At 41.7% G+C, this 27,949-nt stretch overlaps 2 protein-coding genes across 3 annotated transcripts in view; both read right to left on the bottom strand.

Moving 5' to 3' along the window:
• LOC131475127 (carbonic anhydrase-related protein 10-like) overlaps nucleotides 1-9,325 on the bottom strand; it is a 162,389-nt gene extending 153,064 nt beyond the window's left edge. For both annotated transcript variants that reach the window (XM_058653005.1, XM_058653004.1), the window contains exons 1-2: nucleotides 8,823-9,325; nucleotides 4,371-4,445 (exon numbers count right to left, since the gene is read on the bottom strand). In XM_058653005.1, the coding sequence (XP_058508988.1) occupies nucleotides 4,371-4,445; nucleotides 8,823-8,883 (136 nt within the window). In that variant the 5' untranslated portion in view covers nucleotides 8,884-9,325. The remainder of the gene's footprint in view (nucleotides 1-4,370; nucleotides 4,446-8,822) is intronic.
• Nucleotides 9,326-11,170: 1,845 nt separating this feature from the next.
• Nucleotides 11,171-21,597, bottom strand: LOC131475123 (cytosolic phospholipase A2 gamma-like). The gene is made up of 14 exons (XM_058653001.1): nucleotides 21,490-21,597; nucleotides 20,975-21,027; nucleotides 20,644-20,754; nucleotides 19,457-19,599; nucleotides 18,436-18,622; nucleotides 18,204-18,309; nucleotides 17,988-18,128; nucleotides 16,665-16,730; nucleotides 16,378-16,518; nucleotides 16,138-16,284; nucleotides 15,977-16,060; nucleotides 15,221-15,375; nucleotides 13,516-13,687; nucleotides 11,171-11,857 (listed from the first exon to the last, which is right to left on the bottom strand). Exons 1-14 carry the CDS (start codon nucleotides 21,575-21,577, stop codon nucleotides 11,670-11,672), a joined length of 1,782 nt encoding a protein of 593 aa, XP_058508984.1. The 5' UTR covers nucleotides 21,578-21,597; the 3' UTR covers nucleotides 11,171-11,669.
• Between the last annotated feature and the right edge of the window lie 6,352 nt (nucleotides 21,598-27,949).

Genomic DNA, 27,949 nt, shown 5'->3' on the forward strand with positions numbered 1-27,949 from the left:
AATAGTGATAGATTGTCGTGTTTCATCCCCAGAACATTAAAATACTAATGTTTTAGGATCACAGCGCTCTGTCCTGAGCTCCTCTCATCAGATTAGCACTGACAGATTCATTCAAATCACATGCAACAGATGACCCTGAGGCAATCCTCCCATCTCTCATCGCTGGAGTAGCGACTGTTCCATGGACGTGACCTGTATGCCGGACACTTGTCACCAAACATCCAATAGTTGCACCTTCTCTCTCTGAACTGCACCGTGATTGGTCTGAAGCCTGGTTCACACTTTGTCGCTCCAGAAAAATGTTGCTGGACAAAACTGCACAACACTTTCAATTTAAACTAGAGCAGAAGGTTTTGTCGTCTCCATGGCAACCAACCACACGCTATCCTCCAGCCAGCTTTGGTATCATCCTGATTAGAACTGGGTATCACTGATGATGATTACCAAAATCAGTTTGATTCTGATTCATAAGTTCCTGATTCAACTTGATATCAATTCAGTATATTTCAGTTTCCATACCAAATGTGCTCAGCTATGACAGAGATTTTCACAAAACTAATGCTGCAAATGTGCTATGTAATGTAATGATTATTCCAAATAATGTTAATATTCATGTTTCCATCAACTATTTACCCCCAAAGTAGTCACCTTTATTTCATTCATTCATTTCATTGAGTTCAAAATGTACAGCCTGGAGGCACATCAGACAGTTTGAAGCAATCACCAGATTAACCAACAGAGGGTGCTGTGAGCACATCTACGAGATTTTGAATTAACGGAGAGGTTGACAGGAAAAGATGTGATCAGTGTTGCAGTTGAAAGATGTTTTGGTCCCACAGTTGAAGATGAAGCCTGCGTTTGGAGACAGTGACTGTCACAGTCAAGCTGTGCTACAGACTACAGAGATGCGTCTGTGACATAAGAAAACTCATGAGACAAAAAAAAAATTCTGCCTCTGCCGTAAGCCTCCGGTGATGAGACAGAATCAGCAAAGGCTCTAAGCAGAGGAGGCGCAGAAGTGACCACCTGATCTACAATATGCTGAAAGGTGATTATGGAATTATTGATGAATAACACAAACAAAATCCTGCCTCTTGAACCTTCTATCCTTATACAACTGCAACATGTTCATCCCAGAACCTGTTTATTTGATGTCCAAATTAGAAATGTACTCATGTTCACCTGAAAGAAAGGACATGAGGTTTTTTCTGTGATGTTACCTTTGACTGTTTTCTACATCCAGACAAAGGAGAGAGTCATCTCTGACCACAGCAGAGATTTCCTGTGAGGCTCTGGTTGGGCATCAGGTCGTGGGCAAATTCAAATGAATGATAGCAACGGTTAGTTATTCAGGCTAGAAGGAAGAGAAAGCTGGAGGGAATAAAGGCAGACAGACAACAGGAAAAAGAAAAAAAGAGGGATAACCAAAGAAGAGAGGGCAGGATGGGTGATTGTGGGTGGGATTAAAAAAGGATGCTGGTGGAACAGATAAAAAAAAAAGCGAAAGCAGAAGGGCAAAAGAGTTGAGGAGGAGGAGAGATGAGAGAATGGAGGCAACGAATGAGACAAAAACACCACATAAAAGTACAAGCCGACACAGATGTGAACAAATATAAACTAAGAACTGCACAACCACAGTTCTTACAGCCAGGAGCTAAGACAGAGGGAGGAGTAGCATCACACACAGTGATGAACAATGGGTGACTAGAGATTAATGACCAGGAGCCACTGATGCGTCATCATCTGTCTTCATCTGTCGCAGATGTCCATAAAAAGTCCACGTCTGATATCTGGAAGCTAACGTTGGCTGGATCCAGGTGTTTTTGTGCTGTAGCTCAGTCATGGCTGCCGTCAATCTGCTGCCGTTTCTGTCACTCTGGTTATTAACGGTGAGTTTGTTTAAAAAAAAAAACATTTAAATGACAATTAAACCGAAAGTTTTACAGGAAACTTTGTCTTATCAACAAACTATTAGGGAGAAAGCTATTGGGCCATTTTGACATGTTTGATGGCTCTGTTCAGTTAATGCAGGTTAACAACCTGAGGAAGCTAAATGGAACTCCGACATCACTGGTTTAATTATTTAAACCTATTATTTTCCTACTGTGACCTGTCAAAATGGCAGCTGTGCAAAGTGCTCATTTGAATACGCTTTTCTCCTCAACTCCTTTTTTTCCTTTCACACTACAAAATGACACATCTGGCAACAACCCTCATCTCTGCTGAAAGTCAGCCATCACGCCTCCCTTCAGTCCCTCACGCTCTCTGTCATCACTTGTCCTGTGTTGAGATTGAGCCAAATCCCTGACTTCAGTTGTTCTCGTTGACAGATTCTTCACTTTGTCGTCAGAGAACAAAACAAGTTTGAAACGATTGTGGCTCAGTCAAACTCTCACACAGCCTTGGCCTCTTGTCTGAGTAGCTTTTACCACCACAGTTTAACGGCGGTGGTAAAAAACAGGCTCGTATGAATGAAGACAACAAAATGAAACTCGGTTTAAAGTTAACGGCTGCAGCCGCACACAGGTGAGAAGAAAAAACACCGCTCTTCAAAAAGACAACATAAAACGATCAAAATCATTTTACATGGAGACACAACAGTGCGGCACAAATGAGAGGACATCAGTCTCTTTATACAGGGAGCATTATTTACACCTTTGTGCAGGAGAGATTGTTTCCACTGTGTTTTCCACTGTGTGTACTTGTTCCTGATCCATTACAAACAAATATACGAATATTCAAAAGGACTACTTAAGTTTATCTATATATGTTTATTTATATAAAACAATTACAAACCTGTTACTTAGTGTAAAATGGTTGTCATTTGGTAAGTTTTATTACTTGTGTGTTGTTTAAATGTATAGTTAAATATTTCAGTATAGGTTCCCATTTACCTGAGAAATAAAAAAGGCATTCTTTAATATTGTTGACACATGTATTATACTTGTACCAGTCAGAAAAAAAACATGGACGCAAACTTATCCCAAGCTTGCCTTTGTTAGCAATACCAGACGATAACCATGCTCTACGTGTTTTTGTGCACACAACCAGCGTAGCAACATGTTTATGGATAAAACTTCTATGTACTGCGTGTACGACTGATTTCCTGTGAAACAAACAACACAGAAGTGCAATAAATAGTAAAAGTAACAGTGTTTGTACACTGGAATCCTTTCAGAGTTGGAAATCCAACTCGAGGGGAGCGTTCCAGTTGAAGGAACTCGGAAACTCTGACTTCCGACGACAATGGAAACGCACCACTGCTTCTTTCACGACAGCTCTACCTGCCGTCCATGCTACAATTGTGATGAAGTAAATAAGTTGCACACATTTCAGAACACAGAAATGTGCAGATTCAAAGCAGCTCGTGTCCATAGATCAAAGATTCTCCTAAAATAGCTTGGGACACTTTATCAAAATGAATCACAGTAGACATTTGTATTCATACCTACACGTACACCAACTGTTACTGCTGCTCCTCAAACCATATCACTATAAGCAAACTAGGAGTGTTCTCTCCACTTACAAGGCAACATCATCCCTGAACTCACTTCCAATCACAAAAGACTGTGAGACTGTGAGACTGTGCGTGTGGTATAGATTCATCTGAGTATAAAAGTGCTGTTAACTCCAGAATACACACACACGTTGAACTCATGTAACCCAGAAACTACACCAAACACATCTTCTCCAGGGACTTTGCTGAAAAAAGGTTTTCCTTTGCATTCAAAAGGTTGAATAAACAGACGAGGGAAGGAAAGCGAGAGGAAAAACCTCATCAGTAGATTCTAGTCACATTACAACCACTTCAAATGCAGCGATGTTGAATGCTCTGTTGGGTTAGCACTTTTCCATCCAATGCAGAAAAAGTCTTTAAGTGTTCAGGGGCAACATATCAGACTGATCTAAAACATCCACTCGCCCAAAGCTTCCACCTAATAATTTACAACCACAGGTCGATGCAGAGCTGTGAACAGCCTCAGACTGAATAAGTAGTAATCAATGATAATAAACATCCGGGACTGCTGTTCCTTCAGGTTAAGATATCAAGCCTCGCAGTTGTAATTCAATTATTTATGCAAAAATAATTTGAGAATCTATTGTAAGTCCTTCATTAGCACTAATTCAGTGCAGGTTTGGCTTGGAATAACCAGCCCCACATAGTCATATTTTGAGGATTAGCAGGATTCATAGACGGAATGGATTTAATCTAAGCCGCACAGCTCAGAAGATATATTGGAATGACATTTCTATCTGGTAAAAACTGCTGCTGTCAGCCACATCATTCAGGCAAATGCATTTGTCAAACAGCAAAACTATGTGTTAGGCTTTGTGCCCTGCTGTGTATGAGATGGGTTATGGTCTGTTACCTGGAACAAAGCTTTCCTGGACCACATCCTTATACGCCCACCAACTCTCATCAAGCTTGGATGATATAGGCTGAGCTGCAGGGAGACAGAAAGCAGCAACACATGAGGTTAAATACATAAAAGGCATTCTAAACTGTGCAGTGCTTCAGTTTGGTACAGCACGGTATGTATTGTTTTGTGTTTCCATTAGGAATAGTACCAAAATAACCAGCCCCTACCATTCCATTTTTTTGGCGCCCTGCCCTTGGGGTACCAGAGTCAAATGGTACAGTAATGGCCTGTTTCCCTCGGCTCAACTCACCTCGCCTCACCTCGCCTCACCTCGCCTCACCTCGCCTCGGCACGGTTAAGTCGTGTTTCCACTATGGGAAACCGTCATAAGGTCTGTGGCTGGAGCAAGACCAGCTTCACCCTCGACAGTCAGCTGACTGGGCGACAGAAAAACAGCACCCCCTTGTGACTGGTGCAAATATCCAATTCAAGTTGAAGCGATTTTAAATAGCACGCTGCGACCAAGAAGAGGAAAAAGAAGATGCCAGCAAACAGCAGCCAGCCATTGTCGTCATACCGCTATTTATCTCACTGACGCAGTCATCGGGCTCAGCCAACATCCCCCCGCTACCAAGGAAACGTATTGTTCTCAGTGGAAAACCATTCCAAAGTGTATTGTACTGTACTAAACCGAACCAAACCGTGATGGACATGGCCGTGCAGGCCACGCCCCTTCTGTTCACCACCACCAACACAGAGACAAACGAGGCAACGACGTCTGCACACAGGGAACAAAAAGTCATGGTGGGATCTTGTTCCCATTTGTTCTTCTACTAAGAATTGAATTGTGAATTTTAATACAATGAAGATGCACACACAGGTACCATTTCCTGTTTCCTGCCTCAGGTGAGGGTCTTCTACACGGCGTGGTAACAGCCACATTAAGGCAGCACAATATCAAAAATGGATCCTTGCCACAGAAAGAATAGAATCCCTATGACTGAAAAGTAATGAATGTGGATTGTTGCTCATGATAGCTTCATTTGGCCAAGAAATGACCATAAAGGTAGTTTTATTCAGTCATTCTCTCTCAATGTGCACATTTTCAGGCTGGTTTATTTCCTGCTTTATTTATTCACGCGTTACTATCGTTTCATCCTGGACTCAGTCAGTGTGAGCTTTTAAGTCACTGAGTCATTTTATATTTCATTTTTTCAGGACAAGGTTTAGCTCCAGACTGACACACACCTCACTATCAAAATGCAGGTTTTTGACATTAAAAAAATATTCAGATCATTCTGAACCGGTGGAGTGATAAAGTTTAAGCTGCTGAACCACCGTTTTAATTATTCAGTGAAATGACTGAGCTAATATCCGATTCTAATATCTCGCAGCCATAATTCAGATCACTTGTTAAGTCATATTTGTTTTTCCATTTTTACATAATTCACAAAAGCTAATGTTTTTTTTGAAATGTGATTATATGAGAAACTGACTGAGCTGTGCACGCCACACTTGAACCCAAGAGGCCGTCTCAAGAATGGCTACGTTATCTCACCATTAGAGCGTTTTCCTTTAATAAACCACCCCCACATCCAATTCCATGGAGAAAATCAGTCATTTTACGTCAAAGCACACAGGGGTTGTTGATCCACTGCTACCTCAGTCTGTCAGTAAGTTCAAATTGGTTATGTTACAACTTTGGTGTTTGAAATCCTTTACCAACAGGACACAAACTTGCCAAACCTGCATGCAAACACCTGTTTGTCCATGTTGTGAAACACACCTGCTGGGTTCTAAGCAGAGGGACAGACTCTTTGAAGATTAAAGAGCTGTGGGATCATGGAGAAGTTACTGTCCCAACATTAACATTATTTATTATTTCACTGACTGTAACTTCAATATTTGCTCTCATTAAGCTAATTAGTTTATTTCCATTAGCAGTTGCAGAAGTTGTTATTCTTGGCTGTCCAACTGAAAGACAGTCACCCACATGAGGGCTGGTTTAAAAGTGTTGTTTGCTAATTGGACTGTACCATCTGCCTCCTGCATTGTGGGGAAGATCTTTCAGGTTTGACTGTTTTATTGTTATATCGTTGACAATCACTGACCGTTAGTTTTCAGAAGATAATTCAGGTGATTCTATACCGACGTGTGTTGTGGTTATTAAAGATTGTTTAAGATAGTTGTGTTTATGTTCATTTGAATCAATAAAGGTTTTCTGTGGCTTATGGTCAAAATAAGATTATCTTTAAATATAACAGTTTATTAACAACAAATGCTTACCCGACATAAACATGTCACACTTGGTGTTGGTAGGTCTCTCCAATCTCCATTTTGTGTCCGCACTGCCGTGAACTCGCATAAATAAACATCATGTTAAATTCAGATTATAATTAATATTAAATACATTAGCACTCTTGGACTGACGCTGTGTCCATTACATTACATTACATTACATTACATTACATGTCATTGAGCAGACGCTTTTATCCAAAGCGACTTACAATAAGTGCATTGAAACATTTGGGTACAAATGAGAAGTAAGTAAGAGCTTCAAGTAAGCCAAACAATGAAGTGCTAGTCATAAGTGCGATGTATAAGCAAGTTTTTGGTTTTTTTTGTCGCTGTCGTCTTAGTCCAGGGTATCGTAGTTCGCCTATCGCCCCATGTCTCCACCCTCGTGTGGAGGATAAAGCAGTAAAAAAAATAACCAAACATTGTCAAATACACCTTTGAATTAACAGATAATGTTGGAGTGCACTAAACAGCATTCATCGTGTTCCTGAGAATAAGGGCCACTTCAGTCATTCTGAAAACACCCACACATACACAACTTTAAAAGCCTCCTCAGTCACTTTCTTTTGGATACAGCAGACATGTGACTCTGATGAATGCACAAATGAGAAGCTGTCTTATTTATTTTTGATTTTGTTGTCCTGTTACAGGTGAGTGATAGAGAACAAAATAACAGCCAGCAATGAATAAAACCACATGACACATTTTCATCAGGACTAGTTTTGCTGTGTTGCAGATTAGATTAATTCTGCATCAACTCTACTGATTTGACCTAAAACAGAAAAGTTTTTGCGGCGTGTATGGTCGTCGACCCCCTCCCTCACCCCCTCACACCCTCACCCCCTCACACCCTCACCCCCTCACCCTCCTCGCTCCCCCCCACCTCTCACTGTGTGTCGGTTGTGTTGTCGTCTTATTTTCAGCAAAAACATCTGCAGCCACAAACTCTCATTCTGAGAGGAGCCTGACAGCTGACAGCTTCAGCTATGATGAGTATGACACTGTGACTCATCCCAGTGTGTGTGTGTGTGTGTGTGTGAGGGCACATGTCTTTGAGAGGACATTTGACCTTGTGAGGACATTTAGCTTTTTGAGGGTGAAGACTTGTGATTAGGGTCCGTGTTAAAGTTGCGTTAGGTTAAGATAAGGTTTAGGTGTTTAGTAGTGATGGTTAAGGTTAGGGGACAGTGCGAGGGAATCCATTTTGTCTATGAGTGTCCTCACTCAGGCAGCTGTTCAAGAATGTGTGTGTCTGTGTGTTTACTAATTACTTTGTAACCTTTTCTAATATAAACACTGACTTTTTTAAGGCCCACTTCTCCCCTGGAGACCAAAGCCTGGCCTTAATGAGGCAGAACCTCATTTCTGCGTTATTAGTGATAGTCAGAGGAAAGACCTAGGGGTTAGGGTTTCTTTGCCATTCACCCATTCACTCACACATCTCAAACCACTTTTACTATCAAGCATATGTCATGCCCATTCCTATGCCACGAGTTCTCATGGAGACCAAAACCTGGTCCTGTTGAGGCAGAAACTCATTTCTGAGGAACTGGTTATGGTTAAGATTTGTGTGTGTGTGTGTGTGTGTGTGTGTGTGTCACTGAATGGGCTCTTAGACATGCTGCATGAGTGGTATAAACTACCCAGCCAGCACGTCCATGAGGGATCCAAAGGGTTCTATTGGGGCTGACCATATGGGTCCCAAGCAGCTTTGTCTGTGTTTTCCATGGTGGCCCCACCCGTGTTTGCCGTGCCCACTTAGTATCTACTGTACTTAGTACCCAGGCAGCATGGAAAGGGTACTAAATTATGTAGGTCACATATGGTTTCAGTGGGCGAACACTGGTGGACCAAACCGCTTGGGGCCCATATTGTCAGCCTTATGGGAGACACATGGAAATATGAAGTGATGCTACGACTATGATCCACCACTATAATCCACATGTGTGCAAGGCTCTTGATGAAAATGCTGCTGCTGATGATGACGATGATGATGACGGCGATGATGATGATGATGATGATGATGAGACCATGTAAATACTACAGTGCAGCCTAAATCATTAAAGGTTTACCTGACTGACAGGTGAGTTACAGTGATGATGATGATGATGATGATGATGATGAGTGTCAGTGTTTCCAGAGGCTCAGAGTTCGTGTGCTCACCTGATGACGTGCAGATGATATATGTTTGCAGAATCACAGTTATATCCCAAACGACATGCATTCTTCGTTCAATTCATGCTCCCTTTTCTGCAGCTGTTGCGGGTGGACACTTTGCGGGATGGCACTTCCAGGCGACGCGGCCAAACTTTGAGCATTTTCCCCACTCCACTTCTCCTCCACCTCTCCGGTTCTCCTCCTTACCCCTCCGCACCGGTCTCTCACTCCCTGACACGGAGCGCTGAGGTGGTTTGAAGCCCCGCAGGAGATCCGCCCTCACAGCCTCGTCCTCTTTCGCCTCCCGGTGTTTGGCTCTCGGGCTCAGGCAGCATTTCGGCGCTTTGCCATCTCTTTGCACGTGTTCAGTTGCACCTGTGAAATCGTTGATTGCGCATGTTTCTTTCCTGCTTTGCCTTTGGGATGAAGCGGGTGTTTGTTTTGCTCACCGCTGGCTGTCTGCGGCGGATCAGGAACTTTACTGACGCGCAGCGCACCAAGAGCGCACGGACTGAGAGAGAGCGAGAGAGAGACCAAGAGAGAGAGGGAGAGAGGGAGAATGGGAGAGAGAGAGAGAGAGAGAGAGAGAGAGAGAGTTGTTTATGACACTGCGCGATGACAGAATCTTTGCGACTGTCAAAGAAAACAGTTTATTTCAGCAGTAAATGTCCTATCGTCAAGATCACTGGTCTAATAAAGTCAAACTAACTAAAGGCCAGATGGTTATTATTATAATAATAATAATGATAATAATGTTGTTATTTCATCACAATAAAGACAAACAAACACTATATATTCTGATATGTTAATGTTATAGTCGGCTAACCTAAAGACAAAATGGAAGACGAGAAACTGTTTGTAGTTATGAATGAAATCATCCTGCATCAGTGACTCGTTTCATCCAAAAAACACTACAACTGCACACACAGAAGCAGGGACTCTATCCCAGCTGTGTGTGTGTGTGTGTGCGCGCGTGTGTGTGTGTGTGCGCGTGTGTGTGTGCGTGTGCGTGTGTGTGTGTGCAGGTGGATTGACGAAAGCGTCACTCAGACACTCCCTGCTGTGGATGCTGTGCGCCCTCTTGCGTTAGCTTTGTGGTACTCCCTCAGGAACTGAACATATTAAAGAAATCTAGATTTATATAGATACAGATATAATAGTAGTGTTGAGCTTAACTCTTACAACACAGAGCATTTCGGCTATTTCTTCCATCACTATGTTTTAACATACAGATACAGAGTCAATAAAAATGTGCAATATAAAGTGTCTTCAATCCTTTTTTCAGCAACTACGTATATAAACACACCTGAGCAAAAAGTAATTAAAATGTTTTTAAAAATGGATTGAATTTGTGAAATTTGGAAATACGTCACAGTTCATTTAATTTAATAAAAAGAAAAAGAAAAACGGTCTAATTTTGTGATTCTGCACATTTATTGCTACTTTATATCACAACTAAAATGTGATATAAAATGAATCCTAACTTTGATTCAACAACACAAGTCTGAATATGTGACCTATAAACAACCACCCCCAGGATGTCCATATAAGGAGCTGTGTATTATTTCCACGGTTAAGTTATATGGTTTTATTTTGTAGTGCACATTTGCACATCTGCTCTAAGTCTTAAAAACCAAAGTCATTAAATTGGTTTACTTGTTTAATTGAAGTTCAGTATCACCACATACTTAAATATGAAAGTGCAAATGAATACGAGGCCACTTTCTTGTGATGTTATTGCCCTCTAAGGTTAAAAGAAAAGCAGTGACACTAGCTTTATGTAAATAATAGTGTTTGTACCATTTGTACCAACAATAGTCAAGCACCAGCTACTCTGAGGCGGTGGTATGGGGCCCCTTAAAGGCACTGGGCACAGACTACTATTTAGGACTCTCTTCATCCGTTATATGCAGAGTTCCAGCTGCTTCCATCACAGCATATATCCTCCCCTAATGTCGTATAATGTGGATTCTGTTGAGTTCCATCTGCTATTGTTGCTCTTAATGAGCAGCGAAGCCATGACATCATTCTGCTTTCTTTTCCTTTCCATAGTTAACAGTGGGTGACGACAGACAGACAGACAGACAGACAGATAGATAAGAGAAAAAGACATGAATGATAACTTTATTCACCTCCCTCCTCTCTGTGTGTTTCAGACACACATTTATACACAGGTATTTGTTTAATGAGTCTCTTTTGACTGAGACCGGTCACATGATTATTATTATTATTATTATTATATGTTGACATGATATTATAAGAAATGATTTAAAAGAATGTGTAGCACACAACAGTGTCATACAGAGAATTTTCTCAAACACAATTCAGAAAAGGTTAAGAATGTTGAGTCCAGACAAGATGCCAAAACAATTTTAATTAAACGATGTAAAATCAGGGTTGACAAGAACCATTTCTCTGTTTGTGATATATCATATATGGTGTTTTTGTTGTAGATTTGAGTTGAGTTTTGTCACAGCTGCCTGTACAGTTAAGTTATTTATGCGGTGACCAGAGAATTGTTATGTGGGACAATGTGGGAGGCCTCGTGTGAAATGTTGACAGATTGGACACAGGTTGGATATATCAAGTAAACTTATATATAAGAAATAAGTAAGTAACAAGCTGGAAGTATGGCTGTAGCATTTGTGCAAGCAACACATCAGAATTAAAAAACAGTCTAGTGACGATTCAAATGTGGGACGACGGATGTAAATGCTTTCCTTCATCAAACAAGCAGCTTGATAAATGTAAAACATTGTTGGGGCAGACAGTCTAAAGATCACAGGTACTGAGCTGATGACATTACCTGGAGCAGAGAGAGCGACCAGCTCCAGGTTTGACCAGTTGCTTCATTCACATTTCACTGTCTCGTGTCTTGTTCTGTCGGCGTAGAACAGCCTTGTTAATCTCCCTCAGCAGAGTTTCCCTGTTGTTCTTCATGTTGGCTTTCGCCGTCTCCAACACAAACTGGAGCTTCTCTTCATCGAAGGGACGCTGGAAGGTGGAGAACTCCTCCATCTTGGCGGTGAACTCCTCTGCATCTGCAGACGACAGTGAAGACTCGTTAGCCTGAGTTTCCTTTTCATTCATTTGTATTTTTGTTTCGTTATCGCTGTTATTCAAACAAACGTGAACAAATCAAACACTATTTTAATGCTGCAAACTTTATCTGGGGCCACACAGTGGTGTACGTGGTTAGCACTGGTGCTTCACAGGAAGAAGGTTGCTGATTTGCATGAGTTCTGTGTGGAGTGTGCAGGTTCTCCCTGTGTGTGTGTGTGTGTGTGTGTGTGTGTGTGTGTGGGTTTGTTTTTTATAATTAAAACAAACTCTGTGAATTTCCAGTTAAATGGGAATATTTTCTGGTTTCTTTGCTGCAAATCACAAAGAAATCAAGAAAACTGGTTCATTTCGCTTTGTGGACAAAATATGACATTTGAGAACATCATCATTTCCAGATTTGGGAAACATGGTCAACTGCTGTAGAGTAAATTATTCTGCCAGCCGAGTTAAGCTTCCTGTAAATGTTGTACTGACAATCAGCTTCACGCTGTCTCACAACAGTAGTGTGTTCCCAGTTCCACTAAGATGCAATATCACATCACATCACATGACATCCTGTTTGGAACAAGAGTGAGATATCTACCAAACAGCAAAGCAGTCATGTGTCACGTTGTGTCATGTTTTACAGATGCTGCCTGCTGAAAAGGAAAGTAAAGGATCTTTATTGTCATTCTACAACTGAAACTGCACAACAAAATCACGAGGCAGATGGGTTTGATCAGAGCTGCGATGTCACACAGTAAACCCACCTGACCACATGTGTCTAATATTCAAACCACACAGAACACTCCCAGACCAGGAATCAAACACAGCACCTTCTTGCTGTGAGGCAACAGAGCTAACCACTAAACCATTGTGCCACTGAGAGAGGATGTTCCTGCTGCAAGGAAAAACCAGCGAGCTTTTGTGCCTGAACCTAACCACACTCATTAACAGGAAATGCACATTGATTAAACACCACTGTGTCTATAATTGGACAGAATTTGGCTTGAAAAATACGTTCCTCAGGACACAATTGAGAATGCAGTTTACTTGTGCTGGGTTATAGGAAACAGGGATGAACTGTGTGTGTGTGGATTTTAAAGGACACAACACTGTCAGTTCCTGTTAATGTAAGTCCAGTTCTTTTAGTGTTGCCAACAACTGAGACACGAGCAGCGAGTGACGCTGCAAATGGCTGCATGGTCCAAGTGACACACTTGTGATTTTTTCCTCCCGTGTGGCACAAATCAGAAATGACCCCATGACAGTTGGAAGCAGGAGAAAAAAGGATTCAGACGGATTCAGATATCTTCAGATCATATTCAGGTGGAAATAAATCAGATATGAATAAGATACGTGCAATCTAAGTAGACCCATCAGATATTCCCCTGTTCTTGTGACAAGTGACGGGTAAATATCTACGATCATAAGATCATAAGACGCTCGTTCAACCTGTGAAGACGAGGACGACGGCTCAAACCAGTGGACTCATGACCAGTTCTCGTGCCTTAGAGAGATTTGTAACTTTCATAAAAACACCACTTTAACTTCCCCCTGTGGTTGTGTCCCCATGAGTTCATTGAAAGATAATGTAAGTAGGTCGTCCAAAAGAGTTCTGATACAAGCAACTTATTGGACTTTGGCATCAACAGACCTTTGCAGTTTTGTCGGTTGAACAGTGGCATGTAAATGATGGTGGGCTCCTTCTCTTTTCCCTCCAGCACGTAGCAGTCCTTCGGCCACTCTCTGTCCTCCAGGATTTTGTCGTCTATCTCTGGGAAAGGCTTCTTCACCTCGGCTGCGTAGTCTCTGCCAAGAGTCAGAGTCTGAGGAGAGCACAGGGGAAAGCAAGAGGGTCCTCAGGTCTTACTCACTCACTCAGTCATCATCATTCACCCTCACAGCACAGAGTGTGCTGTGGCAAAAACCTTACACAAAAACGATCATTCTGCTATTCTACAATTTACAGTTATTATCATTCAGCCTATGGATATAGGTAAAATGTCACCTTGTAATACCCCATGTAATTTAAAGGACCAGTGTGTATGATTTAGTGCCATCTAGAGGTGAAGTTGCATATTGCAACCAACTTAATATCATCATTCCAGGAGCAACCTGTCCTCCAACTGAAATGTACATATACTGTAGGTCGTTTTTTTCAAACCCCTGAATGCGACGTAAAGGTATGTTTTTACTAGTATTTTCCAACTCAAATATGCACAGATGTTACTGAGGGTAGGGTTAGGGCAAAAAAGACAGGGTTAGGTAGTAAACATTTAAAAAATGGTATAGTTAGGAATCAAACCATTGTAGACCGTGCTCCGGTGCAGCACTCTCGCTACTGCCGGTGCCGACATCAGCGAAGCTACTAAATACCGCGTCAAAGGCAGAAGTGGTTGCTGTTATATATATACACAACCGCTAGGGGCGCTGGATTTGAAAACGTAAACATAGGTCGTAATTCCTGCATACGACCTATATGTACGTTTTATTGGAGGACAGTCTGTCCAGGAGGTATAACATGTCCCTGTCCCACGACTTCACGGAAACACACAGGGCTCATTCTGAGATGAAAAAAAACACAAAAGTGTTTTAAATGTCTTACATTTCTGCCTGAAATCCTACAAACTGAACCTTTAACGCAGACTAAGCTCAAAGTAAAAACATGTCAAACAGAAATCCTGCTTCATACATGAGCATAGCCATTAACTGTCTAACAAGATGCATAATGGAAAATGAAGGATGCTGGGTTTTTAGAGCATGAGCCAAAAGGCAGGTTATCTCAGCCTCTGCAGCACAGATCTGTCTTTTGTGAGGTCTTTTCCGTTGTAGGGTTTTAGACCTCATTAGAGGACCGGCCCTTCAACGCAGTGTTTTAAAAACAATGACAGATACTGTGTCCCAGATCACAGACTTAAATCGTGACTGCTATTTCTGTAACACCCATTCTGAATAGACTGACGTTTCCAAGACGTGTGTTTGATTAATGACTCACAACTCCGTCTCATGCATGTTAGTGAAAATATATGCCCACGAATGTTAAGTAAGAAGTCCAAAAAAAATCCCCCATGACCCACATGTGGCTCCTGAACCCGTCTTTGAGAACGACTGCTTTACTGAATCAAGAAAACTGAATTGAAATCTAATTTCACATGTGCTACTACATCTTTCAGTCCTTTTCTTAGTTTAATTAGTTTTTTCTGTTCACAACTGAAAATGTTTTCCTTCAGTTTATCTGGTAAAATAAGCCTGAGGGGTTAAAAAGCTGAGATGTGTTATGTGTCCAGGGTCCATGTAAAGACACAATTAAAGAGGCATAGATAGAGAGGTAGATATCTATTCATCAGTTCTAGTTGTACCTCAAACATGTTTCCAGCGCTGTACTCGGGTGCGATGATGAGGTCGATGTCTCTCTTGTCTCCCAGAAACGGAGGGTAGCCCACATTGATGAGCAGCCCTGCATCCACCAGGTGGACTCTGTCCGTGGCGTTGAGACACGGTGGAACGTTGAAATCTGAAATTCAACAAATATTTCATCACTTATTATTATTGACAGATACAAAGTGCCCATTTTATTTTTTTATTTTATTTTATTCTTTTTAATGTTTAAAGGTCCAGTGTGTAAGAATTAGTGACATCTAATGGTGACACTGCAGATGGTAACAAAGCATCCTCCACTTACTGCTGTGCTTCAGGCAACTACGGTGGCCTTTGCAAATCAGAAAGGATTCTTCTTTTGTGTCGTAAGTTTCTACTTGAAAATGCAAAACATACATGCTGCTGTAGAAACATGGCATACAAGCCTTATTCTAAGTCTATGAAAATCAAATGATTTTTTATTTTAAAGTGAATGAGGAGTTTTTACTGTTTCGATGTGAGGGTCTAAGGACTGTAAAGACCTTCAGGGCAAACTGAGTTTCTGATGCTGGACTATATAAACTAAATGGACTTGAACCTCGACACACTTTGCTGTGTGTTTAGTTTTTGAGGTAAACTTTACTGCCGTTTGCTGCCATGCTGTTCTAACCTTTTCACTGAGAGCAGCTGTTGTAAACCTTGATGAAAGCATTGTGTAAGTTTATTCTGATAGTTGTGGTAAAGATGAGTCTTCTCACCTTCATACTGGTACAGGAAGTTGCTGATTGTTCCCCACTCCCATTTCACAACGAGAGGAAGGACTTGCTTTGTGATCAGAGAGACTGGAGGACACAGACAGTGATGATATTGTGATGATATTGTGCAGCTTGGTTGTGAATCTTCCTTACTGGACACTGACCATGTGTTTTGAAGGCTCCGTCCTCCAGACTTTGGCTCCAGGTCTCCACTGCTGTCAACAGTTCCAGGCTCCACTGCTGAAACTGAATCTGTCTTTCCTCCGGACTCTTACCCTCCAGTGAGGCAGACTGGTTCTGATTGACCTTGTCTGGAAAAGACAGGAATCTAATGACCACTGTGGGCTTTTTCTAATGACACATGTGTTGTGTTATTACCAGTGTATAACTGCAGGTCACTATACCATGTAGTATTTCCTGCAGAGTCTTCAGGGCAGACAGAGCAGCTGGTTCCTTGACGGTACTCGTGATGAGGAGCGCCAGTTTGTCGAGGGCGCTGTAGACGCGCAGGTACTCTTTAGCAGCACTGTCGATATGAGCAGGCACTGAAGAACACACACACACACACACACACACACACACACAGAGTGAGAGTAAGAGAGAGAGAGTGTTTGACTCATACCTCACATATGTTGCACCACCATGATGCTGTGGTTCGCATGAAAATGGGATTGTGATTCATTCACATTACCATTCAGCCAGGGAGGAATGAACTCTCTGACCATCTCTTCATGAGCCAACGCACAACCAAGAAGACCTGCACAACACACACACACACAGATGGACAGTCAGCCTTGTGCCATGAGCAGTTTGAGTAACTTCACATAAGGCATTTCTATATTTCTACCTTCCTCAGTGGCTCTTTCTACCAGTGGGAAACAGTGTAACATCTAAGCATTCATATTACATGTAACAATACCTTTGAATGAATGTGTGTTGGTGGTTTAATGGATCGTCATTCACATCTGAACAAACACTCACACGTACACTGTATAATCAAAAAGATACAACTCAATTATGGGCTGTAAAATGGACTTTGAGCTCGTTTTAATCTTGAGATAAATCTGAGGCAAATGTATTTCCTCGTGGGCTGATACAAGTATCCAGATCACAAGGATAGAGGGATGATGAAGAGCAGTTGGGCATCCAGTTAACAGTCATGGTCTTACAGACCTACGCTGACTGCTGCTCACATTTGTTAAGAAGTCCTGTGGAGCTCTTTTAACAATGCAGCAGATTGTGTTAAATCCACTGCACTCACTACACTCCTCCTCCACAGTGACTTTCAGCTTTGGTCTTCACATGGTCAGGGCTGCAGAGTCAGACCAGCGCAGCACAACGGCTCACAGAAAGTGCAGGTAAAACTCCAAGTTTAATGAGGCAAAGCAGGTGCAGGATATAACTAAGCAAAAATAACAAGGGTACAAGGGAGTGGGGGGAAAAATGAACTTATAGGGAGAACAGGACATGAGGAGCGAACAAGACAAGGGAGGGGAGAGAGTGAAGCAGGCAAACACCAGGCTGGTAGTGAAGTGACATGAAACAAGACATGAGGAGAGTATCAAAACAAAGAAGCAAGTGTGGATATAAAACCAGATATCCACAGGAACTCTCCCACTCACACGGGGCTGGAGCCAATCCCAACCTGGACAGGCCGCCAGTCCATCACAGAGACCAGTCACATTGACAGTTCACTGTGTCCAATTCACCTCATCATCAAACTGCATGTTTTTGGACTTTGGGAGGAAGTCTGAGTACCCGGAGAGAACCCACACAAACACTCACACACACACACACATACAACCACACACACACACACACACACATACAACCACCCACCCACACACACACACACACACACACACACACACACACACAACAAAAATACAGCGCTAACCAAATCAGGAAAACAAAATCCAAAAGCACTTAGAATGAAGCAGAGTTCAGGGTTAGGTTTGTGACAGCACATGCTCTCGCTGCGGTCATGTGACCTGTTCCGCCTGTAAACACACACCTTGTAGTCTCACCATGTCCATCTCCGGCTTCTGCTCCAGCAGCTCCCCCCTCTGGAACTTACTGCCCAGCAGAGACGTTTCAACAAAGAGCTCCAGCTCTGTGAATCCAGCCTCATGAGGACTCACCTCAAACCATTTCCCTGTGAGACAGACAGTTCAAATCAGTGACTCACTCTGAGCCTGATGTGACAGGTGTGTGTGTGCAGGTGAGTAACCTTCTATAGGCCCGTCGACGAAGCACATCCTCTCTATGGCGCTGTAGACGGGGTAAGGGTTGGTGGCATTGTAGCTGGCCTCGTCTGAAAGTCGCCGCAGGTCCATCTGATGAAAGACAACATTTACATCATTTACAAGGACTGCATGTGCAGTGTGACGTCTCTGCCTTCGTACGTATTTCATTATGTCCTCATAATGACAATAAAAACTTCTTGATTCTTGATTCTTGACCTGTTTCATGATCCCAGCAGAGGTTAAAACCCCCCAGATATCCGTGAGAGAGAAGAACTCCTCCTGTGACGTTTTGCTCAGCCAGGCCAGCGCCTCCTCCAGCTCGACCCCAGGGCCGGACAGCATGGACACTGCTCTGTCCATGTTGGCGCTCCATTCTGGGTCACTGTACAGGGAGGACATGGACCTACCAGAGAAAGACAGAAAAGTCTTCCCTAATGATTTTTAATTCTAATAGATTACTGTAATATTATCACTTCACCTATTCATGAGAAGTGTAAGGGATTAGGATTTACAAAACAGAAACAATATTACAATAGCTAAGCAAAGCAACACTCAGATAGAGAATTACTGGCTTGTGATTGGGGTGTTTTTGTCCTTTAGAGGTTAAATTATGATGATTTGTTCACGTGACAGGTCACATCAGAAGGAATATATATATATATATATATATATATATATATACATACACACACATACATCCTGTAAAGTGTGACTCTAATTTTAACAGTGCTGTGTGTGGATGTTGGAGCTGTTAATTTCCCCGAGGGAACCTCCCAAAGGGATTAATAAAGTCGTCTGTCTGTCTGTCTGTCTGTCTGTCTGTCTAATATCTCATGTGATAATAGAAAAAGAAATAACACAAAAATATGTACAACGTTTGGTGTTTTCCTGATGTTTCACATATTTCGCTTCGTTAAAGACCATCAAACATCAACATTGAGGCAGACACCAGTGAAATATGCCACAAGATATTTCAAGTTTGGTGGAGTTAGAGCGCCACCAAATGCTCAAGATACTAATGAGCAGATCCAAGCCTGCACTGAGAGCATGTGAGCATGGTAATGTTAGTCTTTAGCCTCAGTGAGCTGTCACTATGTGTGTAAATACTAAACAGTATTGTTTCATTCTTAAACGTACAAGAAAATAGCATTAAGTCCAAACACTAGTCTTTTCCCTGGTGAACTTGTAGCATCTCAGTGTGTGTATGTGTGTGTGCGCTAAGTGAGGTTCTTGTTACCATGTGGACCCAGAAACTCCTCCCAGGTAGAGCAGCGTGTTCAGCAGACCGTCCTTTTCCATCTGATAGAGAGAACCCACCAGACCCACGGCTGACCTCTGACCCCCGCCTGAAGCCAACAGAACAATGTTGGGAAGTGAGTCCTGGTTGAAAAAAAAAAAAGAGGAATCTGTCAGGAATGATTTAGAGTGTGTCAGGGTTGTTTGGCTTTATTAGTGCTATTTGAAGTTTAAACATAAATGTTGAATCAATATTAAGTGATTTACTGTGTTTGTGCATCATTAGTCAAAACTACTCTCCAAACATCTGCTGTGTCTTAACAAGAGCAGTCATTTGAAAGGCAACAATTCAATGACATTTTCTTCCATGTCCATATCATACATAACAAAGGTTGATATAATGTTTATGATTCATACAAAGACTTTGTGTGACATATCATTTCATTTCTATTTATGTTCTTGCCTCAGACGAGTTTGACAATCACTTTCTGTGCAGAAAGACCTTCGAAAGCACGATGAACTGAGTTTCTTATCATTTCACTTGGGAGTAAAATCAATATTTAATTTGTATTGTGATAAAGTTTTTGGCCTGTGAAGCCCACATCTACCCAGCTGCTGGTAAACCTTTGGTAAACAAAGCATTTGACTTTACAATTCATACTTGTTTTCCAAGTCTTCTGCACATCTGCACAAATGTCACACTTACACTTACTTATATACATTGTAGTTGACTGAAGTGTTTATTTTTAGGACATGTGAATATTTGACTCATATTTTCTATAGTGTGTATTATGACTGACACCATGCTTCTGCAAACAACATTTCCCAGTTTTGAGCTCAATAATGTCCTTCTACCCATCGAGACACACCCTCTGGTATGTATGAGAGAGTAGCCTTCAGACCTGTCCACAGGTCTGGACAGGTTTTAGCAGAGACATGTTTTATAGTGAGTTTCACTGTAGTGTAGAGTTTTTTCACAGTGTAATCAAGTGAGTTTGCCGTGAAAATGCAGTCACTGATATTTGACAACATTAAAAAGACACGGCGTCTAAAGCCGGCACACGTTATTTTAGTGTTTGTGGAAGTCAAGGAGGAAATAGACACCTGTGTTATGAAGTTCACGGCAAACGGCAGTTACATGACTCACTCTAAGGGAAATGACATGTTTTCATGTGTGTTCTTTCTTACTGTGGTACAGTTGATTCCCAGGTTGTTGAGTGACTCCAGAACGACGGTCTTCCTCCTGTCAACATAATCCTGCTCACCAGCACACAGAGAGCGCGAGTGATGGACCAGTTTCTGGCGAAAAAACAGAAAACAATAAATCAAAAAATGGAAACTACTGATACATTATTTTGAGTTTATACCAAAGCAAAACATTTTATTGCAGAGTTTAATCATAAAATCTGACTACAGTGAAAATAATAATGTTACATAATGCATCTGATAGTGAATTTACATGCAATCTCTAACAAACACAGATATATGTAGTATCAGGATGTAAATGTTCATCTCTCACCTTGGAAGCAGTCACTTTTCCCTCCATGTTGTCTTCTGATTTTAACAAAGCTTCTGAAATCACAAGCCAAAGGCAAAGGCAGGACAATGAGGCTGACAAGCTTAGAATTCCAGTCTGCATGTTTGGATAATAACAACAGTCACTGTCGCAATGAAATGCTGATGGTTAAATCCACATTAGTGTGTATGTCAAGCCCTTTCCTTGACTTCACTCTGATCCAAAGTGATAGTTTTTTGTGTAACTTCCTTTTTTCTTTCTTTTTTTTTCTCCAAAATTTCAGCTCACAACATGTAAGCACACGCACAAACACACACACACACACACACACATCTGCCAAGTAAGGTACCAGAAAAGAGCAGGCACCATGTGTTACCTGAAGAGGGAAGAAGAACTACGATGTTAGTTTTTAAACAAAGCTGAAAACAAGGAGCATGGCACAGGTGAAGAACCACTATGTCAGTGTGTAGAAACAAAACAGACTTTATATTACATAGCAAGTCTTAGATCACACTTACTCATCAGCAGAACACAAGAGGCAAAGGAGAAAACTAATAAAAATTCAGAGTCCAATACAGAAGCACACCAACAGAGGAGCTGGGACATGACAAACACACGGTACTGAGACGAGGTGAGAGCAGAGGGCGTGGACAAGAAGAACAGGTGACAATAATCAGGGCGGGGCAGGTCGTCACAACAGGGAAACTGAACAAAGACACTCAACAGGTCAGATACATACAGCGTAGAATGGGGAACAGACAGCAGATGTGGGGGCTTAGGCATGAAGGAAGGACGGACAGGGATCAGGGGCCCTCGGGGCCCTCAGGTGCCAAAGGTGTGTTGTACCAAAAAGTGATTGTCTGCCAGAAAGTGATTCAGGTCCACTGGAGCACGTACAGCCTTTTAAAGGTGTATTACGGAATATATAAATGACATATTCAGCTGCTTTTCTCTGGATTAAATAACGTTACGTCTGTGGTTGGTGTGTCTGATATCCTTGTTTATGCATAATGATTAGAACTCACTGTAAATCAAATGATTCACAGATGTCTTTCATTCATCATCTACCGCTTTATCCTCCACATGAGGGTGGCGGGGTTGCTGGTGCTAATCCCAGCTGACATAGGGCGAAAGGTGGGTATTGCAGGGCCACATAGAGACAAACAGCCATTGACTCTCACACACACACACCTAAGTGCAATTTAGAGTGGGAGGAAAATGGAGAACCTGGAAAAACCCATGCACACACGGAGAACCTGGAAAAACCCATGCACACACGGAGAACCTGGAAAAACCCATGCACGCACGGAGAACCTGGAAAAACCCATGCACACACGGAGAACCTGGAAAAACTCATGCACGCACGGAGAACCTGGAAAAACCCATGCACGCACGGAGAACCTGGAAAAACCCATGCACGCACGGAGAACCTGGAAAAACCCATGCACGCACGGAGAACCTGGAAAAACTCATGCACACACGGAGAACCTGGAAAAACTCATGCACGCACGGAGAACCTGGAAAAACCCATGCACGCACGGAGAACCTGGAAAAACCCATGCACGCACGGAGAACCTGGAAAAACCCATGCACACACGGAGAACCTGGAAAAACCCATGCACACACGGAGAACCTGGAAAAACCCATGCACACACGGAGAACCTGGAAAAACCCATGCACACACGGAGAACACCGATTAATCGGTTCAAAGGTTTATTCTTAAATGTGAATATTTTCTTCAGTTCTTTGCTCTGCAAAACACAGAAATCATTAAAAGTCAATCGTTTTGGTTTGTGGACAAAACAAGTCATTTGAGATCATCATCATTTCCAGGTTTGACGAACACCGATCAACATTTTTTAAGGTTTTCTGAGATTTTATGGAGCAAACGATTCATCGAGTAAATAATCGACAGATTAAGCGATTATGAAAATAATCGTTAGTTGCAGCTCTAATCAGATGTATTATTTTTCACCTGTTGAATACCTAATGTAAACAGTAACATGCAGTATTCCAGTTGACAATAAGTCATAACCACTTGGTTTCATTAGGGAAGATTGTGTTTATAAAATTAGAGCCCACTCAGCTCCACAGGTGTAAAGGGAAAGGGCCTGAGTGCTCGCTCCCACTGACCCAGATCAGCTTCTGGCAGGCTAAGACAGGTTAAAGCAGAACATCTCAGGAGGACTCAAGAATGAGGGTCAAGAGTGGCAGCAGACTGAAGATGAGGAGTAATTGTCTGCTAAGGTGCCAAATGGAGACAAAGAGCATGGTGTCCACACTGACAGATACTCAGTGTGGAACCCCTGATGCAGAAACTGCTCTGTGTGGACTCAAGACTGGGAACCAGGGAAGGAGGCTACCAAGCTGACAGCTCGTCAACCGAGAGGCTGACCTGAGACAAGGAGGCCAAGGGTTAGCTGACTGGGAGGCTGATCGGAGGCTAATGAATCCCACAGTCTGACAGTCTGACAGTCATGAGTCATGAGAGTCATTCAGTGCAGGTGAAACTGCTCAGGATGGGCCGGTTTTCACAGAGGAAGGAAGCTGCTTGTCTCTGAGACAGGAAGCACAAAAAAGAAGAACACAAGTGCAGAACAACTGAAACCCCAAAGTCCTTCAAAACAACTAAAAACAGAAGTCCAACACAGAACAGCAGGATGTCACGTCCTGGATGACAAATGCTCTCAAACACCGGAAAGCACAAACATTTACTTCCTTCTTCTGTGATTTTCACTGAGCGTCACGTCACTGATCAAGTCATTTAAGAGCTTCAGGAATCAGCAGACGACTCACCAGTGACTGCATCAAAGAGGATAATGAAATCAGTGGCTGTTGCATCAGAAAATAGCAGCGATGACATGATGAGTGGGTGAAATGTTGGATTTAAAATCGTCCCACTTCGAGTCCAAGTCCTGCGCTTCACAGCTGAGGAGCAGATTCAGTCAGAAACTGTCAAACAAATCCGCTGCTTTTATCTGCTGCTACAGGTCACCTTCTGTTGAATCTTTAAAAAAATGCCTGTGGGATATTGTGAAGGCAAAACTGCTGAAACATCCATGAACAACCTCCATGACCTGGTTAAGGTCAGCTCTTTGAAGAAAGCCCGAGGAATCCTGGCTGAGTTCATGTTACTGTCCTCAGGGTGCACATACAATCTGTCACGTTCAAAATGTCATTAATTAGCCTGGAAAATGACTCTGTGAGATTGTGAATTACTGTTTATTGTTGAAAACATGGTTATAATGAGAAACACAGAGGCATGTGTGTTAACTTAAGACATTAGTTTATATCTAAAAGCTCTACAGGAATCTCTAGTGACCACTTCAAAAAACTGTATTTATCTGTCTGAAAGCATCAGTGTGTGTCATACATACATCACCTTTCACACATGACATAAAAACACTTATGACGCATCTCTCTTAAAGGAATACTTCACCGATTTGCATTTAGCTTTTGTCCGAAGCTTGAAACTGCAACGCTAATCCAGCACTTTTGGACCCACTCATAGGGGGACGGGACCTCATTCCCAGAATGTAAACAGTGTCCGCCATCTTTGCTTATTTGTTTTTGCTACTCCTTCTCTAAGAGTCGCCACAGCAGATGATCTGCATATTTGATTTATCTGAGATTTCTACGCTGCATGTGCTCCCATTTATCCGAGCTTGGGACCAGTACTTGGGATAAACACAAATTCAAATAGTTAGTCCCTTTTACCACTGAATAATCAATGATCAAAATATTGTGGCTACCATAAAATAAAATAGTGAATAACAAAACTGAACGATTAAATGTTTTTTTGAATATTTTATTAGAAATTAGGAAAGGCACGATAGCACTTTTTTTGTCTCCGATACCGATATCACAAACTCGAGTATCTGCGGATACCGATATCAGTCGGATGCCGTCATCTTAGACCTTTTTAACGCTGAAGCTGTCAACAACACATTTGTGCTCGGCATTTCAAGCTTTTCTCCAACTGTGTAACAAATACTCTTCTCCTACAAAGAAGATATAAACTGCCCACTCAACATGACTCCTCTAAAATGTTATTCTCATTGTAACATGTTTGCATTAGTTTGTGCAAACATTTGATTGGTAAATGCAAGAATATTTATATCACCCACCCTGAGGGCCACTTGCAATATCTCCAAGACACCACCAGGGGGCTGCAGCTCATGCTTTGGGAGGCACTGACATACAGCACACAGAGAGTTCACCAGTGCATCCACACTGCTAAAATAATGTGACTACACACATTCCAAATGTCACTGGATCACACTTGGCCTTTAGCGCTCGTCCTTTGTTGCACTGAGACTTTTCCCTGTACATATGACACTAATACTGAAAGGACAGTGAGAGAAGAAATGAGACCTAGGACCAAGAAAAAGAAGGATTTATGCTGAATTCGAGGCAGTAATTCAACATTATTTATGCCATCAGCTGTTACACAGAACTACTAACTAATCTGTGACTAACAGTCGTGTAAGTAAGTGGAAATGACATGAAAGCTGAGCCTGAAATCTGACGGTGCTTTCATGAATAAATAAATACAGGATGATCAATTACTGGGATTTTTGTTATCTTAAGAACGACTGAAATTTCATCAGCCTCCATTATACAGTTTTAAGCAATATATTGATTGTTAATTGATTGATAAAGAATGAAAGAACACCAACTTCAACACCAATAAGCTTCATCGGTTTTGTTTAATGGCATGTGCAGTAGTTTATTGTTTAAATAATACTGGATTACATATGGTTTCGTACTATAGTACTATATAACACTATACATTATCATTTGAAGCTTGATATATTCCTTCCTCGTGGACCAGTTGACTTGTTTTAACTTCACTGACCTCATGACCTTTCCACAGATGTCACGTGAAAAGAAACACGACGATTTAAACCCTGACTTCACTTCAATCTTTGATATCGTGGTGATGTGTAATGGAAAGATCCTTCCACTAGAGGTCAGGAGCAGGTTGTTCATAGCAGTGCTGACATTAAATCAGCTTTCAAACCTGAGGTTGTAGCTTGGCAGGATGGTGAGTATCAGGTTATCTGAAAGAAAGATATAAAAACATGTCTGTTGTTTCCATAGAAACGTCTTCATCCTGTTTCACTTGACCAGAAACTAACTCCTTTTTTTTAATTTTTTCATTTCCTTCATTATTTTTGGAGGCAACCATTTTAAAAGTTGCACATTGTTAAGGAAATACAATGGGCATGTTTTTACTGTTTCAGCTGTATGGTAATACCGTGGGTTCCACTCATAATGTCAGTTTCCTGCTTTGTAACAATGATATTAAAAGAGCCAGTGATTCATCATGGGCTGTATCACAGAATGAGCTCGATATGAAACACGTTTCACCTCCAAACACCACACACAATCCCACACACTGGTCCTTTAACTCAGGTCCATGTTTCAGGGCAGTGTCTTTTCATGCTGTAGGGAGGAGTGAGGTTCTGCCCCATTAGGACCAGGTTTTGGTCTCCATGAGGTCTATGTTCAACATTTATGTCAGAAAATGTCCTTTAAGCAGTAACAAACACACACACGCGCACACACACACAAGTTGTCATCATGTGTTTTTTCTTTTTTCTTTTTTCTTCATCCTCCCACACTGTCTCCCTGTATCAGTTGTTTTTCTCTCCACTGCTCGTCTCTTCTCTGGTTTAACGTTCATCATACTTTAGTATCACTTTACAGCAGCAGATTCTGTTCTTCACCAGCTTCAACAAATTCATTACTGAAATGACCAAATCAAAGTTGCCATTATTAACAAATACAACAAGTTTTAACTTGTTGTATTTGTTAACGAGAGGGCAAAAGAGGGCCCCCGGCCCCAGACCACAGCGACCATTCCCATAGGCTCAGAAAAACCTTAAATCTCACAAGACACTCCTGGATTAAGTCATTGGAATTAGGACTATGCATAACTAGAGTGCAAAACAAAGCACCTTTTAAATGATACATAACTTTCCCTTTTAAACAAAAAAAACAATGCACATGAATGTTTAAAATGAGTCACTAATATTTTCAAGTTCAAGTTTAATTACAAAACTGAATATTGTATTTGTTTGTCTTTGTGCTCTTTTATCACAATGAATCATTCAGGGTTTATTTTTTAGAATGTCCGCCAAGTAAGACAAAACAAGGACATTTAAAAGCAAAGAATATCATTTTAAAAATCTATTCTAAAATGAACCGGCAGACAATGGAGGTCATATAAAACTGGGGTGATGTGGTCTCGCCTCGGGATGTTCACCGATCTACAGCAATCGCACTTTTTATACAAACCTCCTCAAAGCTTAAGGTCGCCTCAGTGACACCATGTTGAAAATGGCTGTTTTATTATTATGACATTATTATTATCAAGAGAGACAGAGTTTAACTGGAGGAAGAATGAAGGTGTTGGTAAGAGCTGAATTGTGCTTGGTTGAACAGCGATGTCAAAGAGTAACAATGAATCAGTCAGTCAAGTTTTACTTGTATAGCCTGTATTCACAGCCTGATAGAGCGTAACGGTGCATTGTGCGATATCACACTCAGATAAAATGGATCAAAATGAGGAGACATTCTTTATTAAGAATGCACTGCAAAGGCGGAACTCAGGAAAAAAACACCAGAGTAACAAGTGAAGGCTTCAGCAGCTGCTTAATGTCTCAGTTTGATGACTCTACCATACATAAATCATGGTGCATGGTTACATGGATTACGGTGTCCAAATCCATGGCAGGAACCATGCTCCGCGTCAAAGCTCTCCAAAAGAAACATGTGTGCAGCTGTGCACCTGGAGTTTGCCAAAGAGCACACTGATCACTGCGTACTGATGAGATTCAACTTTCTCCTGCACGGTGACACAAAGCATGCAACAATTCCACCATGTTGTTTCAAAGAGTCTTTATTGATTCTTTATCTCCTGGACACCATGTTCGTCAAACCTCAGCGACAAAGCAAACGTGTTACAGATGA

Source organism: Solea solea, chromosome 16 (assembly GCF_958295425.1).
Source record: "Solea solea chromosome 16, fSolSol10.1, whole genome shotgun sequence".
Classification (NCBI taxonomy): Eukaryota; Metazoa; Chordata; class Actinopteri; order Pleuronectiformes; family Soleidae; genus Solea; species Solea solea.